Source organism: Dromaius novaehollandiae, chromosome 5, assembly GCF_036370855.1.
Source record: "Dromaius novaehollandiae isolate bDroNov1 chromosome 5, bDroNov1.hap1, whole genome shotgun sequence".
NCBI lineage: Eukaryota > Metazoa > Chordata > Aves > Casuariiformes > Dromaiidae > Dromaius > Dromaius novaehollandiae.
In genome coordinates, this window is record NC_088102.1 from 7,859,310 (window position 1) to 7,878,383 (window position 19,074).

At 45.4% G+C, this 19,074-nt stretch overlaps 1 protein-coding gene across 1 annotated transcript in view; it reads left to right on the forward strand.

Moving 5' to 3' along the window:
* Nucleotides 1-346: 346 nt before the first annotated feature.
* The window catches only part of PRKCH (protein kinase C eta), a 119,564-nt gene continuing 100,836 nt past the window's right edge, over nucleotides 347-19,074 (forward strand). The window contains exon 1 of the mRNA XM_026114428.2: nucleotides 347-960. Within this exon, the coding sequence (XP_025970213.1) occupies nucleotides 601-960 (360 nt within the window). The 5' untranslated portion in view covers nucleotides 347-600. The remainder of the gene's footprint in view (nucleotides 961-19,074) is intronic.

Genomic DNA, 19,074 nt, shown 5'->3' on the forward strand with positions numbered 1-19,074 from the left:
GACACATCGTGTGTTCTCTTTGCATGTTTTTCTACTAAATGTGCAGTTTCAGTGTCAGGATGCTGTAAAACCGCTGCTGTAAAACACAAGGTGCAAAGTAGCTCCGATACTGTCGCAGTATTTAACGCCTTTTTTTTCTTTTCCCTCCCATGTAATCGTACCACAGGTAAATCGCAAATATTATCGGTGCCTCCTCGGTTCAGCCTCTCCTGAGGAGGTCTGAAGCGAAGGCGCAGCGCTGCGCCCCGACGGGAAGGTGCCGCTGCCGCGGAATAACGCGGCGCCCGTCCCGCCCGCCCGCCGCTCCCCGCCCGGGCCCGGGCCCGCCCTCGCGGCGCGGGTTCGCGGCCCCTCCCCGCCGCCGCCGCCGTCCCACGGCCCAGGTGTCCGCCGCGCCGCTCCCGTCGGCAGTCGCAGCGGGCCGGGCCGGGCCGGGCAGAGCGGAGCGGAGCGGAGCGGCTGCCGCCGCCGCGGAGGGGGGCGGTGCGCGGGGGCGGCGGTTCCGGGGCCCCGGCATGGCCCGGGGGCGGGCGCGCCGCCGCCGCCCGGCCCCCTGAGGAGCAGCGGCGGCGGGCGCGGGTCTCGGCGGCGCGGGCGGCCATGTCCGGAGCCATGAAGTTCAACGGGTACCTGAAGGTGCGGATCGGGGAGGCGGTGGGCCTGCAGCCCACCCGCTGGTCCCTGCGGCACTCGCTCTTCCGCAAGGGCCACCAGCTCCTGGACCCCTATGTCACCGTGAGCGTGGACCAGGTGCGCGTCGGGCAGACCAGCACCAAGCAGAAGACCAACAAGCCCACCTACAACGAGGAGTTCTCCGCCGCGGTGACCGACGGCCACCAGATCGAGCTGTCCGTCTTCCACGACACCCCCATCGGCTACGACGACTTCGTGGCCAACTGCACCTTGCACTTCCAGGACCTGCTGCGCTCCGCGGGCCCCAGCGACAGCTTCGAGGGCTGGGTGAGTAGCCGTGCCGCGGGGAAGCTGGACCCGGGCTTCTCCGAATGAATGGATGCACTCGCAGGGTGCTCGCGGAGCTGGGGCTTGTCCTTGCCTGCCTGTGCCGGGATGCGTGCCGCCCGGTGCGCGCTCACGCAGGTGTACGCTCGTGCATCTGCTCGTGCCCTCGCGTGCGGCAGGCAGGCAGGCAGCGATGGGCTGAGCAGGCTTGCAGCCGGGCAGATGAGGGCAAGTGGTGAGTGCTCTTTCGGCTGGTGTCTTTGGGACTTAGAGAACAAAAAGTCTGAGCTGTCACAGCTTGAACGTCAAGGCTCCAGCTGAGCGCTGCAAAGTCTCTCCTCTCTATAGGCTGGAAGAGAGGAGACATGTAATACTTACTAGCAAGGCACACCTGCAGACTCGCACATTTATGTACCTTCCCTCTTTTGCTGAGAGCACAGAGGCGTACTTGGAAACACACAGATGGATGCATTTCTGCTCAGACCTACACATGCTTGCACAATTTTGATGTGTGCGTGCAAATTGGTTAGACTTTTTAGCAGAATGACAGGACTAGTCTTGTATATATCACGTACACCACTGCACTGCTTAAAAACAGTTTCACTTGCAGCTAATTCTAGGTTATTTCCATGTAGGTGTCGCTTGCACCTGGCCCAGCAAACTTCATTTATGTCTCAGTCTTAACAGTGAGTGACAGGAACGGTATAGGCTCTAAGGTTGTGCCTTTGCTTCCAGTACTGTAACGCAGGAGGTAGTGAGTAAATTGATCCAGTGACGCATTGTAGTTTGCCTGTGCTAGATATAAATAAATAAAAGTCACCTCATTCTGGGTAGAGAAGGTGCAGAACAACTCAGAGTTTCTGAGAATATTATAGGTATTAACTTTTTTGAGACCAGGAAGTTCGGTTCGTGTGGTCAAATAGCCACCACAATAAAATCAGACGTGGAGGAAAGAGAGCTGACACTGTAGAGAGCAGATAGGTATCTAGATTGTATCGCTGGAGAAGCTGCTAATGCTTTCTGTTCCCAGTCAGTGTGTGTGACTAAGATGAGATGTTATATCTCTTGTGTGACTACAGGGAAGTACCAATCACGGGAGCACTTAACACTATTATACTAATACTATTTCTTCTTCTTATGGTGTATTTAGGTACCCTATGGATAGTTGTGAGGTTCCTGTGCCAAAGGTGATCTCTGTCCAACTGTTGCTGATGTGATTTCATGCAGGGTGGAGAAATCCAAGTAGTTAGCTCGAGTTATTGCTCCTAGCAATACAGCTGTCGCAGAGCTCAGCATGGATTAGCTTGGTGGGTACATACTCAGCTTCTCAGGTTGGTGGTGCTGCCCTAGAGGGATGGCTCCTGGGACTTCTGCTAGAACACTTTTAAAAACAAAATGGACCTCTAGGGGATAGGGCAAAGGACTGCGCTCAGGACAGAGTTGTGGTTTGTGGGTGGCTATTCTTGTTGGATTTGTTGTTGGTGTTTTCGTTCTGCTGTTGAGAGCGCCCTTATCCTCTTGGAAGGCCGGAGTCCTGTCGTACAAGGTCTGGCCTACATTGGGATTTGGGCTGCTTTGTTGTCGATGTGGTGGCCTTACTTACTTTACCAAAATACGTACAATAATGCTGCCTCCAGTGTGGATGCAAGTATGTGCAGGGGCCCACTGTGTTGTTTCATATATCCTGCAGACACGCTTTGCTTAAGACGCGTGCAGTATGTGGCCTGCCAAAGGCTTCTCTAGCCTTTGATGAGAGAGAAGTTTCTTAGCCCTGTTGGATTGGCACATGTTTTATGAACTACTTTTTTTCTGTGAGTTGATGGGTGAGAAATCAGTGGGTTTTTCGACTAGACTGATGTAAATTGATGTTATATCTATGCATGTAGGCAAACGCGAGAAGTGCTGTCTCCTTTAGATTAGTGTCTAAGAGCTACAACTGGGGTGGATTTGGTGGGGAGGGTGAGCAAGTGTTTGTCTTCTGTTCCCTTTCTCCTCTCCCCTCCCCTTTCGTCTTGCTCCATTAGCATCTCGCATAGCGTGCACTCAGAATCACATGATGACATGGGAACAGCATCTTGTCCTGATAATTTAATATTTCTTGATAAATTCAGCAAGGCTGTTGCTGGATTTTGTGCAATCTGAAGGGTAAGAAATGCTGCTTTGCATTAGCCCAAGGTCTGTGAACTACTGGCACGCTACAAGACACCAAAAGGGGCTTAGAGAGGATTTGCAACATCTCCACCCCAAAACCTCTCTTACTGCCCTCTTTCCAACTCCCAAACAAGCACACACATGCTGATATAAGAAAGGAATGAAAGAAATGGAGTGAGGGGGAAAATGAATGGATCCTCAAAGTTTAACTTGGCTTGTACATGGTTGTACAGGAAAATCCCTGGGAAAGCAGTTAGGCTTTTATTCTGAAGTTACCTAGTCCTTCAATACAAAATGGTTGAGAAACAGTGAAAAAGAGCCCACCTTGCCCTGGGGGGTAAAGCGTCCCAGGATATTCTGGCATCTTGAGAGGGAACTGAAGGGAGACCAGAGTTGGTGAGACATTTGAATTTCTGGTATAGGACATCTCAGGGAAGAAAAAGATGTTTTTTTCGTTTTGACTTGACACAGAATCTTAATGCTCGCTTTTCAGAGAAGACATTAAGGACAAAAATATGTTGGTAAGCTCCTAATGCTTCTGATTTGACACAGTGATGTGGGACAGGGTGACTGGCAGTTCTCCATCACAGGAGCATCTCAGGTCCCCTGCTGTGGGGAACACAGGAGGACAGCGTGGGATTACCTGGGGCAGTTCCTTGCACTGGCCTGAGGGTTTCAGTCTGAGCTCTCAGACTCTTGCTGTTATGTCGATTAACTTGGGTGTTCTGCTGCTGATAAAGGTGATTAGTTAGGATGTTTGTCACCACCACTTGTGGGAACTGCAGGAAGTGATGGTGGGAAGCAAGCAGGAGCAGTTGGCGTGCAAGCATTGGTCCTTCTCAGATGACTTGCAGATACATCACTGCAATTATGTCCCCAAACTTTTATGTATATGAGTGTATGAACATGAATTGTCTCATCATTAATGCTTATACATATGAGTAATCCCACAGGGTGCTGGGACAGAGTACTGTGTTCATAGTTTGTATTAAAATCTGTATTTCAGAGGTTCTTCAAAACTCTCCTTTTTCTTCTGACCTCTTGATTTTTTTTCTGAAGTCTTTCTAATGAACACATTACCACAGTCTGAATATTTTTTAGTTTGCATATTAGTTGTTAAACACATTTGATTGACTTCACACAGATGAAATTTATAAGAGCATATTATCTTCAAGATCCTGTGCTGTTTCCCATTATTTATGTTTACTTGTCAAGCTGCAGAGGAGTAGCTTTTATTAATACCGTCAATTAAATGCCACCTTGCCTTCAGCGTGCTTCAGTGCAGTTAAAACTGGCAGCAGTCTCTCCAGTACTGTGTTTTTCTGATAGGTATTTTCCTGTAGATCAAGTGGGTGTGAAATTCTGCAAACCTGAAAGGTAGCATTTTACACAGGTGCATATGACCCTGCCAGGTGTAAAGCAGTAGAGACCTAAGTCAGCTGTTACCCGAAAGCTGTTAGGATTTACATCATGGTTGAAACTTTTCTTTTAAAGCGTTTATTTAATTTTGCACTAGCATGTGCTAGACATCTTTTTATTCTGTGTATGCACGTTTGAAAGGTAGTATGTCCTCTTTAACTGTCTCAGAGTGCAGTACAGGGAACAGTCATATGACAATAAAAAAACGTAAATAATTTGGAGTACTAAGTTTTAATTGAAAGGAGAAAAGTTTACAATGTATCAGAAATGAGTATCTTAGTATTATTCCTATAAGATCTATGTAGCAACTGAAGTATTTCTGTTTTTAAGCTTGGGGCAGCACTATTTGTAAAAGATACTGAATTGCATTGTTACTAGGGAATGATTTGTTTATGATTACACAAATTGTTAGTGCATGGATAGAGACATCATAATTTCTAGCACTTTAATGAATAGTTAAAACTCAAACCTATTTTGTCTTGATCTTGAAACAGCAATTCACCTTAGTATACTGAAGGAAATTAGATAACAGATGGACCATTAGATTAATGAACCAATCACAACTTCCTGATGATTTTGTTAGCAATTGCTCATAGGAGAATGGTGAGGTTTGTTTGCAGGAAGAGATTAAAACAAATAATTCTCATACAATCCTGGACTTGAACTCTTTCACCTGTATCCTTTCCTATGACTTTTCTTTCCTAAGGCAAAAAGAATTGTTTTACCCTTCTTTATATGCAACTGCATTATTTATTGAACATAAAACTGAAGAATTAAAGGAAAACACAACTTCTTCCCTAGAGCATCTGTACATTGGCAGAGAGCCAAGGGTGCTGCAGGCCAAATAGGGCAGGGGTACTTGTTGCTGTAACTGCCCCTGGCACTTCACAGCAGAGTGTTCTCCAGGTAGACAGAACTGGTACATGGAAATCAAAATATTTGTAGTTGTTGACAGGGTATTTTGTGATGCAGACTGTCACTGAGGATTTTGTGAAAGCCTGTTTGAGAAAGAGATTGGAAGAGAATGAGGTGACTGCTTGGCAAAATAGAAAGTGATGCTATCTGAGTTCAAAAAATGATGCTGTCCGGGTTGGTTCCTGCCTGTCTGTGTCAGCCTGTGTCCGTCTGCAGAGATGGACTGCATCTTCTAGGGCTGCAGCAAGTGGTTTCTCCTTCTATAGGTCTGAGCAGTCTGAGATGAAAAGCAATGATATTCCATATGTATGATTTCTGTTCCCAGGTGCATGACGATAGTGTGTATCATGCAGATCTCTGACCTATATTAAGGTCATCCTGCATGTTCGTTGCTAACTAGGCTTGAGTAAACTAAGCAATGTCCCTATTTCTTTTTTGGTTTAAGTCATTTCTGTAATTATTATTACTGATATGCAGTAGTTATGTTTGAATGGGAACGATGGAGAGAAACACCCACTGCAAGGAGATAAGATAGTTCTTGAAGGATGTCAGAACTTCAGCTTCTGTTTCTTTCATTTAGCATAAAGCTATGCTTTGTGCATACGAAGAAAGCCTTCAAAATGCCGGCTGAGTCTGTGACACCAGTGGCTCCTGTGTGTGCCCTGCAGCCTGTGGCAAAGGTTTGAGGAAAAAAACCCGTTACTATTTGTTGTCAGTTATTAAATAGTCTTGGGACATGTGATGTTAATAACCATTTCACTGATTAAGGCAAACAAGGAAAAAGAGATTGTGCCATGAGGAGCTGCCCGCCTGTCGTCCTGTTTCGGCCTCGGGAGTCGGGCTAGTTGGGAGTCCTCGGTTTCTGTCTTCTGCGAACCCCTGCCCGGGAAAAGGCCTGGCTGGCAGCCATGAGCATCCTGGGAGAACGGAGGCGTTTTGCTTGATAGGTTTTTTCTTTTTTCTCTCTCCGAGAAAATCTGAAGCTGGAAAGTTTTGGTTGAAACATGAGAAGAGCCAATTTCCAGTGATTGAAGTGACTCAGATGGCAGCGGGGATCCGAGAGACGGAAGTGCATGTCCTCGCTTTGACTCGGGTGCAGCGGGCTATGAATTTGGCTCCCCTTCATTCAGCCAGGTGCCTGGCCCTGCTGTGGCACTGCCTCTGTGCGCTCCTCAGTCTGTTTTTCCATAAATACGTGTTTTCAAAACTCTTGCTTTGATCCTGTCTGGGATCCTGGGAGCTTAGGGAGGGCGTGCGGGGGCAGGAGCCTGCTTTCCTGCCTGGGGCTGTTTGACTGGGATACGCGGGGGCATCGCCGCGTTTCCGTCCCCGGCGGCAAGGAGCCGCTGAGCCGAAAGCTCAGGCCAAGCCCCACCGACAGGTGCCCAGGCCCTCCGACGCCCGTGTGCAGTGCACACGCAGGTTTTGGGCTGGAGCTCAGGAGTAAACTTCAGCCCGTGTGGCCTTCGCCGGCCCATGCCGCGCTGCGGGATGGTGGGGCACCAGCTCCCAGGCCGAGGTGGAGCAAGCGCCTGGGAGAGGCCCCAGCTCAGAGTCACGCAAGATTTTCCGGAGTCACTTGTTCGAGCCCGTGCTAATTCAGGCGCCAGGGCCAAGGGGCCAAGGGCTGGTGCTCGAGTCTCCCTTGGTGGCTTTAATCACGGTGGGAAATGTTCCCGAAGGTGTTTGGACACCTGAGCCCCTGGCCACCAGGTTGCTGCTTTAAAAGAGGCTGTTTATGGGGAAGGAGGCGTGAGCAAGGCCCCGGGCAGCGTGCTGTCCCGTGCGGTGTGTGTGCAGCCCTTGCTACTCGCACCGCCGGCGCGGGCCTCCCTCTGCTTGGCCCTTGTATTTCGCTTTTACCACAGGTCTTTTTGTAAAAAGGTGTTTCATCCAGGCCATCCAAGGTTTTCTGTTTTCAATGTTTTCTGAGTAATGATTTGGTTTCAAGCCATTTTGAGCTTTTAGGCAATAAAATACCCCCAGAAAACGTTGTCAAGGGGGCAATTTGAGTTCTTGAAATGCCATTAGAAAGTCTACCGGTTTACAGTGTAATTCAATATGAAAGCATATCCCTTACTGAACTAAATAAGACTCAGTTGTTTCTCCCACCCTTTCTTTGCAAACGGTTAAAGTGCCTTTGATGTTTTAGGCTTGATTGTAGCTATTGTGCTTTGCTAATGCAATCAAGAAATCGGGGACCTTTTGTTTAACCCTGGAATAAGAGACAAGTAGAAGAGATAGCGAGTGCAATGAGTTGCTAACCACTTTGTAAATGATTCTGAATCAGACATCACACCTTCCTGTCTCCAAAATCTCAGCCTTTTCAGGGATGCAGTTAGTGTAGGTGAAACCATGCTCGAGACTTAATTTCCTCTGGAGACAGTGAGCAATCTCTATTCTGGCTGCTTATTGCACCCCCACCCTATTTGTGGGGCCCTGCAGTGAACCAGACTGGAGCCTTGGATGACTAACCGGGGTTCGTTGCCTGATGCTGTTCACCCTGCAACTCGGCAAGCAGCTCTCTCCTAAGCCATCCCCTCGGCTGTGCTGGTTGTGCTGCCTACAAGAAGCTAGGGCTGGTTATGAGGGGAAAGGCTTATTTCATAATTATATTAAAGATAGCAAATGTATGTCTAAAATGGAGCGCATCCTGAAGCTTCCAATTAATGTTGCTAAACCACTTAAGGTAAACCAGACAAATGATTTAAGTCTCTGCCATGTCAGTGACTTTTTTTTCTTTTAACATCATGAAATGTTCTCATCACTCAGTCAAGTCAATCACTGAGGAAGCCATCCTGCTTTCTTATTAAAGTCAAATTTGCCCAGGGAAATGGGAATCTGGTCTAACTGTGCTTGTAAATCTTCTTCAGTCATGTCTGCACCAAAATGTTGTGCAGAGAACCATGGTGTAGTGTCAAGTGGCCCGTGTCTCTGCAGGTCACGGGCAACACCGTGAGCAGATGTAAGCTATGTTTAGCTGCATCAGCACAGGGCTGTGCAAGTAAGTGTTCCTCAGCAATTCTGGCACTACTAATATTCAGTGCTAAAAAGCTCAATGTCTGTGCTGAGCCCAAGGTGATGGAAAAAATGGCCTTCTCGCTGCCCTTGTGAGACCTTCTCCCTTGTTATGCTAGACCAGAAGCATCTACTTCATGACTAGATCCATCCCACAGGCCTGCTAGAGCAGTTTGTCCAGCTGATGGCCTGCTCCCTGCTTTGCTATTTCCTGGGACTCCTCAGATATTGGGGGGGGGGGGGGGGGGGGAAGGGGGGCAGGTTGCAGGCTAGAAGAGCAGTTCTGGCAGCCTCCAGCTTGTTTTTGGCCACCAGTTTACTTGTGGGATCTGTGTTTATCTGCATCTCCAGAAAGCTTCATGTTCTTTAGCCTGCCAATGATCCCTGTCCCGATGGAGGGTTGCACCCCTCCAGGCAGAGGTGCATCTGCCATGGGCAGGGGGCACCTGTGTTTTGCCTAAGTGACATATGCCTGTCAGATCCTGGCTTGCGAAAGGCTGTGTCCTTGCAGTGCCACCTTGCAACCTCATAAAGGTCGGCCCAGAGGGCAGGCTGGGAACCCTGGCACTAGGCTAGGCAGACACAGAGGATGTCCAGGTCCCTGCCCTGGACTTCAGGTTTGGGACAAGATTCAGGCTTTTGTGCTAGCATTGGCTGGGAATCCCTTCTGTGCTCTGCTGTACAGTGTAGACCTGCCCTCGGGGTAGGTACAGCTTATGCTGGAGTACAGTATGCTGCTGTACCTACAGCTACCCGTGAGCTTTGCCAGTATGAAAGAATGCTGGCAGGGGAAGAGGGAGGGGGGCGTAAACCTGTAGATGACATTACATGAAAACTTTTTATTGGCATACACCTGCCAAGTTTCAGAAGTATGAAGTTTCATTAGTTAGTTGATTGTATTTGAGTCAGTGAGATAGTGGCTGCTCTCCAGACCCTTTTCACGAGAGGTTCCCTTGCCACTGAACACACAGAAGATGTGCTGGTGCAGAAACAAAGTTAGGCAGCTTTTGTTAACTGGCTTCAGTTGGTGAGATGGGAGATAACCAACATTGCAATGCTGGTATAGATCTTAGTGGCAATTTTTTGTGCCATTTGTTTATTTTCTTATTGCAATATAGACATTTCTGTCAAAAGAAGTGGGGGAGGGAAATGCATCCATACAGGAAATGTTTATAAGAGTATAATTTGGTATATGAATATTACATATCTACTTTGGCTTAAAAAAAAAAAATTGCCTGCAGTGTGAAATCACTTAGTGGGTAGACTAGGCTCAAAAAAAGGAGAATGCATATGAGCTGAGGATGTCTGTGCTGAGTTAGGCCAAAGATTAGAAGAGCCCCATAACCTCCCTGGTGGGGGCAAGTAAGAGAGAGGACGTGAGAAACAGGACGTGCACCTCTGCTGTCCCACAGCACTGCAACCAGTGGTAAGAATAATACTGAGACATGGTCTGACGACTTGCATCCAGGGGTTTAGAAGAGAACGTTTGTGGTAGCAGCTCCATAATTTGAACACTGAGGTGTTTTTTGTGCCTTTGTCTAATGTTTGGCACCAGCCATCCTCAAAGGCAGCTTTTTGACTGGCTGCTGGTCTGGTTTGATCTGAAAAAGCAATTCTCATAGCACCTCTGATTTCTAGTCCTCTGTTTGGCTTGTTTTGTGTTTCTGTTTTTCCTTTGCCTGTTTGTTGTCTGCTTTTTAGCTCTTTGTCATTAGTCTCCATTTTAGCGTAATTCTGTGCCTTGCGTTTCTCTCTTGTAAATTGAATTTTACTCTGTGAAGTAAGGAAGATGTTACTCGTAAATGAAGCTATTCATATATGTCTTCACCTGCGTTTGTATCTTAAAGCTCTTACAGTAGCAGTGGGGTCTTAGATTGGCAATCTTGTTACTGCTTTTGGATAGAAAATATTTGCCATCATTCACACTTTATAAAGGCTGTAGTAACTTCCATCAGACACCAGTCATAACTGTGCTGGGTGCTGTATGTGTGCATAGAAGAGAAGAACAGGCACTGTCAGAAAGGTCAAATTTAGTATTACGCCAGTTTGCTAAAGCTGGCTGGCTCTACCGTCCGAATAGAAAAGAAAGTAAAGTTTCACTTTTACAGTAAAAAATAGCATGAGATGTCTGTACTCTTAAGTGCTTTATTGGACAAAATAGTCATAACTAACTGTCATCTCAGGTAGTATCAGAGCTGGCTTGTCTACATGTGAGTTAATCTCTAAAGTGATTTTCTCCATCTAGAATGGTCAATATGCTTATTCTGTATTAAATGTAGTCTAGTCTGGATTAAGTTGATTGAGAGTAAAAAGCTCACTATTCCAGATCGAGAACAACTGATAAAAACTAACTTGTCCTGTATGAATTCCTACTTTGTTCTGAATTTATTTTCCTTTGTAAACAAGGGAATACAGTGCTTATTTGTCAGCTTCTTCCCCAGGCTTGAGGACAAGAGGAAAAACATGTTTTTCCAAGTGGTTAAATCTGGTGATTGATTCACTGAACACTTTCTTGTATTTCCTACCCTTTAAAACTTCTTAAATTCTTTAAATCCGAAGAAGATGGGGAGAAGCCTTTCATACAATGGGGACTGATTCCTATCCTTCCCCCACGCGTAATCTCTGTCACCCTCCATATGAAGCTGCTCTCAGTATTTCACTTTTCTTGCATCTATTTTTAATAATGTCGAAATGAAAGTCATCTTCCTGCTTTCACACTTGTTGTAAAATGTCACTCTAAAAAGTTTGCCTGTGTCTTTTGAGATTTCAGCAGAATGGGAGCCCAGTGCTTGCCTCTGCTTTCACTCGCCGGTTTTACATCAGTGGATTCCCAATGTCATCAGCGGAGTTAGGCTGCCAGATTTGCACTGTAATTGGGAGAAGAACTGGACACATTTCTTTCCTTCTCTTCACATGCAGCAAGGATTGTTAATGATAGCTGAGTTATACATTATTTATTGGGCACAGAGAGTGCTCATGGAGCTCTGAGAAAGAGGAAGAAATTGGCCTCAGCACAATGAGTTTTTTATCTAGGTCATTCAGACTGTAGCGTGTAGCATTAATGTATTCAATGAGAATTTATTCTGCAAGGCAGTTTGCTCCTAAGCATGGAGGAAAATGTAATGATGTGAGGAGAATTTTCCTATGTCGTCCAAATCCATGGTGGGATTTCTTGTCAAGGCTACAAAGTTGGAACACACTATTCACTACGAAACCTACAGTGGCCTCAGACGTGTAGGGTGATCCTCCATATCCTAATAGGGCTTTCTGGGAGTGTTGCTGTGTATAATCAATTTGCAAGATGGAGGCCCAAACTTAGCACTTCATTATTTGTGTATTTAATAGCAATGAAAAATCCAATGTAGAAGCTCTCAATACTCCCACAAGAATTGCTTGCAAGACCGGCTCTTGAGAGGGGATGATTTACTGGAGATTGACTGTAGGGTTGCTTCCGACTGCTCCCTTTCTTAGAGGTTTTGACCTCCCATTCCTGGAAGGGATTCCTGATGTGGCAGCTTGCTGGTGTTGATCTTAGTGCAGGTCTGTATATTCATGCTGAGACGCAATTGTGGTGGTTTAGTAGCTGCTGTACAAGCAACTGAGCTGTTCTTGGTTTGGAGCAGAGCAAAACTAGGTAGAAACCCAGCTGTGCTGGGATAAGCCATCTTCACTCTTCAAAATAAGCCCTTATAATAACCCCATCAGTACTTAATGATAGTAACTCGTTTTGACCAGATTTTCAAATAGTTAGCTCAAGTAATGTTTTGCCTGCCTTTTCAATAAAAATAACAGAAATTTCCCCCCATCTTCTTGATTCTACAAAGTAATATATTTTACCTTCCTTTACAAAATCTTGCTAAACAGTTTTTGGCGTTCGCCCAGAGGTGCATCAAGTTCAGTGTGGTCACGTCCAAGAGAGGAGTGAGTTTTAGTACCATACGAGAGTAAGTCCACCAGGGCTCTGTGCTTTTATTTTGAAAGACAAAAGGGGTATGATGCAGAATATAGAAACAGGCAGTGGTGCTACAGAGAAAGATATGGTCTCTCTCTCATGCGCTAGATCTGCCTAGGTTGAGGCGAAGATCTCTGACTCTACCTGGAGGACACCAGGACCCCTGCATTTACTGTCGTGGTGCTGTCTCCGCAGGCCTGGACTCACTGTATGCAAAGCCTTAGGGCTTGTTATCTTCTTGGAGTGAGAGTGCTGAAGAAGAGGAAATACTTATTTTGGAGTGTGTGGCAGATTCAGGAATAAAGCATCAGTAATTCAGGCTACACTGCACATGCTTGCAGAATGGATTTCAACTCCTTGAAGACAAAATATATTCATTTGTTAGTTCAGGATGAAGGCCTTTGATCACCTGGGTCCCTAAAAAGGGCTCGAATGAAGAAAGGCTGGGCGCTTCTCTTTCTTTCTTTAAGTCTATCAGTCTAGTAGATGATGTTACCTCTTGCTACAAACTGTGCCAGGCCTAGAGATCTTTTTGTTTTGTGTTTTGGGTGAATACTTTATAAGATCATCCAGACTAGGATCAGGTTTTGTATTTAAACATGCTGGAGCCCTTTGTTCAGCAGGTTTGTGACCTGTGAGCTCTGGCCCTTTGTGCAGGGCACGCTGAAGAGGACAGCCAGCTGGTTCTCCACCCCTGGGCAGCTCTGCAGTGCCTCCCACTCAGATCTTGGCTTCTCACCCAGGCTATTTCACAGCCCACCATGCTAAGGAAAACATCGGTCAATGGCAGTGTGAATTAACGTGGTGGGCTGTGAACTGTGGTTTTGGAGACGTGCGAATGCACGGTCCATTCTGCTGCCTTTGCAACCTGTGGTGACATCCGGAAGAAAAGGGGCAGTTTGGGCAGGGAGCTGGGGACAAGATTCTCTTCTTGATCAAAGCCTGATAATATCAAGATGGCTTTCGCCTTGATTTTGTATCTCCTGAAGAACTTGGTTAATGATTTATCAGTTCATTATCAGCCCTGTGCTCTTTCTGCCTACGACCACTGTTGGACATGTACAAAACCCCCTTCCAATGCTGTCCAAGCTACATCTAAGGAGTGTTGAAAGCCATGTCTTTTAGCCTGTCTTCGGTGGGCACTTGCTGAAGTGTGGCTGTACCTGCAGGGTTGCAAGGTGGTGGTGCTCACAGTGTAGAAATACTATAAATGTGTATGTGTTGGGAGGGTGGGGGACAGACAGGACACAAGATTTACTCATTTCAGCACTGTGTGGAGCTGGGAGCAAATCCTTTGACTGTTTGTGTTCCCTCTGGTTACTGCTTTGCTGGGAACCAGCCTTAGGATTAAGAATTCTAGAGCTTAAGAATTTTAGAAAAACTTTTAGAAGTAAGAATTAAAACTACATTCAAAATCGGCTGTTGTACTTTTAAAATTGTATTCTTCTGTTTGTTGTCAAGGATAAAATGGTAGGGTCTAGGCAGTTTTCTCTGAAGAGAAAGAATTGTCATTTGAGTTGTTTCACATGTTTTAGCTTATGTGGAAGTGATCTCAGGAGGCTTCTGGTGTGTCCTTGTAAGATGTCATTTCCCTTTGTCATAGAGAAAGGAGTGTTTGTGAGTAATACGAGGTCTATGAGTCTATTTTTATACATAAGTAATTTTTCTGCAAAGAGAGTTGCCTCTGCAGTGAATAGGCTATGCTCATTGCTTTTAGGCAATGACACTTCTCATTTTAGTAACAGGCTCTGAAGCGCCTGTTCCTGTTTTGAACATAAAAATTAAGTGAGAAAAGACCATAGATACTGAGCTTTGCTGTTTTTACACAACCTTTGGTACTCTTGTGTTTGACTCTCAAGGGACTGAGCTGAAAGGATCTTCTTGACCTCAGAAAGCTCTTCAGTATTTCTTCAGCATAAATTTTGTGGTTCACTTCTGAGTTGGTTTAAGCCGTCCCCTCATAATAATAGTCCTGGGCATGTGGAATTTTATTTGCAGAGAAATTTTTTATTTTTTTAAGTTAATTCAGCTGCACAAAAAACCCCGCTTTATCTGTGCCCACTAATTTTATTGACTATCAGCAATAAAAGCAGGACCTGTGTTTTTTGACCTATGTATATTTTTTTTTGCCAGTAAATGAGTAGTTGCAAAATTCTGAACAGCTATAGTATTAATTCTTACTCCATCTCTAAGACTATTAAGCAACTGTTTCCACAGGAACAGCGCTTTTTACAATAGACAGTGTTGTGGCTTGCTTCAAAGCCACAACCAGAACATATGTAGGTGTTTGAAGAGTACCACATCTTTCCATCTCTCACTATGAATTTTCCAGTGGGTCATTACTTGTTCAGACTTCTTATCTCAATATCCAAAGCCACAGTAGTGCTTAATATTAGAATGCGTGGTCCCATGTCCCAGAAGTCTTTCCAGTGTAGCTAAGCTGCAAGAAGAGTCTTTAAATTCATAAAAAGCTGAAACTTGCACTGCAGCCATGGTAAGGATATAGTCAGCAGCACCAATTCAGATAGCTTAGGATTTCCTAGCTAAGGATCTAACTTCACTTCTATAACTTTATCTATGGCTCTTTCAGTATAATGTGTATTAGGAGTTGAGTTGCATTTGGTATTTTATTCCCTTTCTCGAGGGCTTTCATTTGTAAGGGCTCACTTCATTTGGCCTATTGCGGTTGCTAAAGGGACTCTCTCTCTTTCATTTTTTCCCCCCAAAGTTGTGCTGCTTGGACAGGGGAGAGGAACTGTTTGACTGGCTTTGGGGCTTTTATATTACAGAGCTTGGTAAACCTTCAAGAAGGGAAGTTATTTGATTTTTTAAATTATTTTTTAAATTTTTTTTTAAATAAAAAGAACTATGAAGATGCTGTGCAGGGGATTTCTGCTCTCTGCTGGTGAAAGCTCTCTGGTTAAACTTGTAAGACTGAAATTGATGTGCCTTTTTCTTGAATGAGTAAAATCGTGCTTTGGGAGTTACGGTAGAGCGTCTCCCCTCGGCAGGGGCTGCCCATCAGTGTGAAGAGGAGCATCAACAGTGCCACTCAGGTAGCAAAATACTTCTCTCTGGAGGGCAATTCATACTTTCATATGCTTTAGCTAGCAGACTGGAGTTAAAAGCACATGTTTTTATAAAATAAAGTATATCCAATGCTGACTGTGGTGCTGACAAAATGCCAGGCCTTCCACGTGCAAAGGGACTGGGTACATATAAAGTAGGGCATATGACAGCAGTTGTCCTAAAAAGGATGGCCTGGTTACAGAGACTGCCTGTCCTGTTCTTGGCTCACCTGGGAACTCTGTGTGCTTGGACCGGCAGTGATCCCCGGCAAAAGCACTGTACTAAAGAGGAGAACGTTTCTCTGCAGCTCTGCAAGCAATGTTACAGCTTGGCAGTGCTGAGCTTTGGCTGGAAATGGGGTGAGCATGAAGTTGTGTCCTTGACTGACATCTGAGCAAAACCACTCCAAGCGGCCCTGACCTTTTCCTCCAAGAACCCCTTCTGAGTATTTCTCCCAACCCCTCTTTTACTTTTCTCCTTTAATCCAAGAATCATCTTGTTCATGTTGGCTGAGGAACATTTGCTCATCTTGAAACCACACTTTGGAGAGGGAAAAATAAATATTAAAAAGGGGAAATACGTGACGATGTGCTGTTGGTAGATGCCAGCATGCTGCCTGTCGGCTTGCAGTCGCATGCTAAAACCACAAGTGCCGCCTTCAGATGGAGCCAGATGGCTGGGTCAGCTGAGCAGAGCGTTTCCTGCAGTGACACGGCACCTCGTCACCCATCCTGTGGCCTGCAGAAGGCTGGAGGGCTGTGCTTTACAGCCCCTTCCCATCCTAGCTCCACTGCTGGAGTCACAGCTGTGACTGCATGGTCACAAGTGCACGGTGAGATCATCTCTCTCATGAGCTAGCTGAGAAAAACAGTAATCACAGCCTTGATGTGACTGAAAACTGCCTGGTCTTGGACAGCCTCTCTCATATTGCAGTGTTTAGCTTCAGGATTTTTTTTAACTGATCCTTTCTGTATGAAGATACAACCCAATCCTATTAAAAGGGTCTGTCACTATGAAGAATCTCATTTATGTCCTTTTTTTTAAACCACTGTTGTACAAAAATATTTTATTGTGGGTTTTTTTTTTTTTTAAAAAGGAAGGAAAAATCCTCAAAAAGACAGTGTGTAAATAGGGGATGAGCTAACTTGGCAGAGCAAACGTTGGCAATGGCATGTTCTCTCTGGGTGTTGTCAGCCGAGTCCTGGATCCCAGCCTACATTCTTTTTGCTGGATAAAGGCTCCATGAAGACTCCCAGAGCTGGACCTCATGGGATTAGAGCACAGGCGTGAGCAGTAACATCTGGACACCAGGAGTGAGCATCATACCTTCAGGAATGCTGGGGGAGTGCATGCCTTGGCACTCCTTTTTGTACCTTTAGAAACATCTAATTGGCTATGTGGCCAAAAGTTGCTACCCTTTTACATGTGCGTACTAGTGATGTTAAACAATCCCATGAGCTGTGGCAGGGAATGGGAGAGGGGCTTGTGTGGAGGCTAAAATACTTTTAACCCTCTCTTCTCTCTTTCCCTGGGCCCCAAGTAAATTCTCTTCTGTGAGACTCCACCCATACTTGATGCTTTTTTTTTTTTTTCCATCCTTCCGTCTCAAATCACTGTACAGTTATTTTTGATAACATGGAACGTGAGAGGAGATGTGGTGGATTAGTACTAGCTGGATATAAAAGTTAACCCTGATCATGTCAGTGTTAAGAAACTGCCAGGTGAGGAAGGGAGAGGAGGAGGGAGGAAGCGACTGTGGTTGTTGCAGAATCTGGCAAGAATGATCCGAGTATAAATGGTTGGCCTTTTCTGTAGTGCTACAGCCCAAGATGTGATCCAGGCTTCAAAAATGACTGGAATTAATCCTTCCCTTTTAGATCCTGGCTAAGGACCAGTAGTGTGCAGTTAAGGCATTAGATGGGCATATCTGTGCTGGGAGTACAGCTGTAGTTGTAATGGCTGGCACGCCACTGAGATGTGCCATTTGAAACCACATGTTTTGTCAGAAATATTGCTGATAACTTGATTTTGCATACAGATTAGTTCATTGTGATAGTGACTTTTTTTTTCCTCCATAATGCACTTGGAGCAGGGTTTTGTAGTTGCTGGTAAAGAGATGATGGTTCTGGTCCCACGGAGAAGGGCAGCTTCTCCAAAACAAAATGAACAATTGACTCTCCTGGGCATCTGACCTCTGCAGTCCAAATGTGCATTGCTGTCATGGATACATGACATCTGTGAGCTGGTGTGTCTGTGGTGTGCTGGGCTAGATCAGGGTTTTGGAGACCACAAACACCGTTTCTGGCTCTGCTTCTGCCTTCCCCTGGCTCTGCTCCTGCCTTCCTCATACACCGCTATCCTTGTCTATATCATCGCTTGTCTACCTCAGCTTCAGTTCCAGAGCTGCTGTAGCATTACACTCGAGTTAGCTCAAACCCCAAAATGTGGATAGGAGAGTCGAGCAAATCTGCGTGCTGAGAAGGCCCACAGTGTTGAGACAAGCGATGATCAGAACAGACAGCCGTTGTCCCTGCGTGCAGCAAATGAAACTTTTGCCAACTGAACGGCGTAGTGTGGTGTATTGCTAGACCTTCTACTAACTACTACTCTTTCCTGTATAATTTGGTATGTAAGGGAGAGAGAGGGAAGGGGTCTGCAAATCAACAGCTTTGCAGGTTTTTGGTTTGCACCTGCAACCACAGCTGCCTGCCTTCAAGATGCAGAGGCTGGACTGGATGATCTCCAGAGGTCCCTTCCAACCTCAGCTGTTCTGTGATAAGTATCTAAATTTTCCTCTAGGATTTTTCTTTTTTTTTATAGTGCCCGTCAGTTGTGATTGAGCACAATAAATAGCTGGGCTTCTCTTGATAAACTGCCTTTTGCTGTACCACCATGGCTTAACCGTTTAACTGTTATTATCATAGTGGGGCTTGGCTCTTCAAAAGTGAGTTTTTTACAGAAATTGTTGGCCGAGAGGAAGGTGTTGGCCGAGAGGAAGGTTTTGGCCTTTCTTCTTTCTGCCTGGAGTGCTGAGAAATTTGAGGGGCTATATGAGGCGATACTAACAGGCTTTTGTGGTTCATGGTCTCATCAGCTATGTCCTTGTTTGAAAAGAAAAAGCTACTAGACAGAAAAGCAGCAATGCACCAAAGTGAATTGTGCTTCCTAAGATATTCTAGAAATAGTGACATAGCTAATGGAGACTTGAATGAGAAGAATTTCACAGAAACTTAAGGTTATTGCATAACCTTAAAAATAAGTAAGCAAGTCACTCAGACAACAACTCAAAATGGGTTCTCTGTGGAGTATAACAGCTGTTCTTTAGGGGGCCATAATTCCCTTGGGCTACATTCGTAGCAGGATATGGCTGCCCAGTTTTATATTGTATAGTTCAATAGATTTCACTTAAGTTGCACAAAATTTTCTGGGTGTAGGCATATGGATAACGATCCTTAGGTGACCAAGAAGAATGCTGTGAACAGAGAACCTCAGACCTTAATGCAGACTTTGCTGCTTAATGTAAAATCTTGAATGATTCATAAGTCTGCTTAGCTTTGTTAATAAGGTTAATTAAAACTGCAGGTGAATGC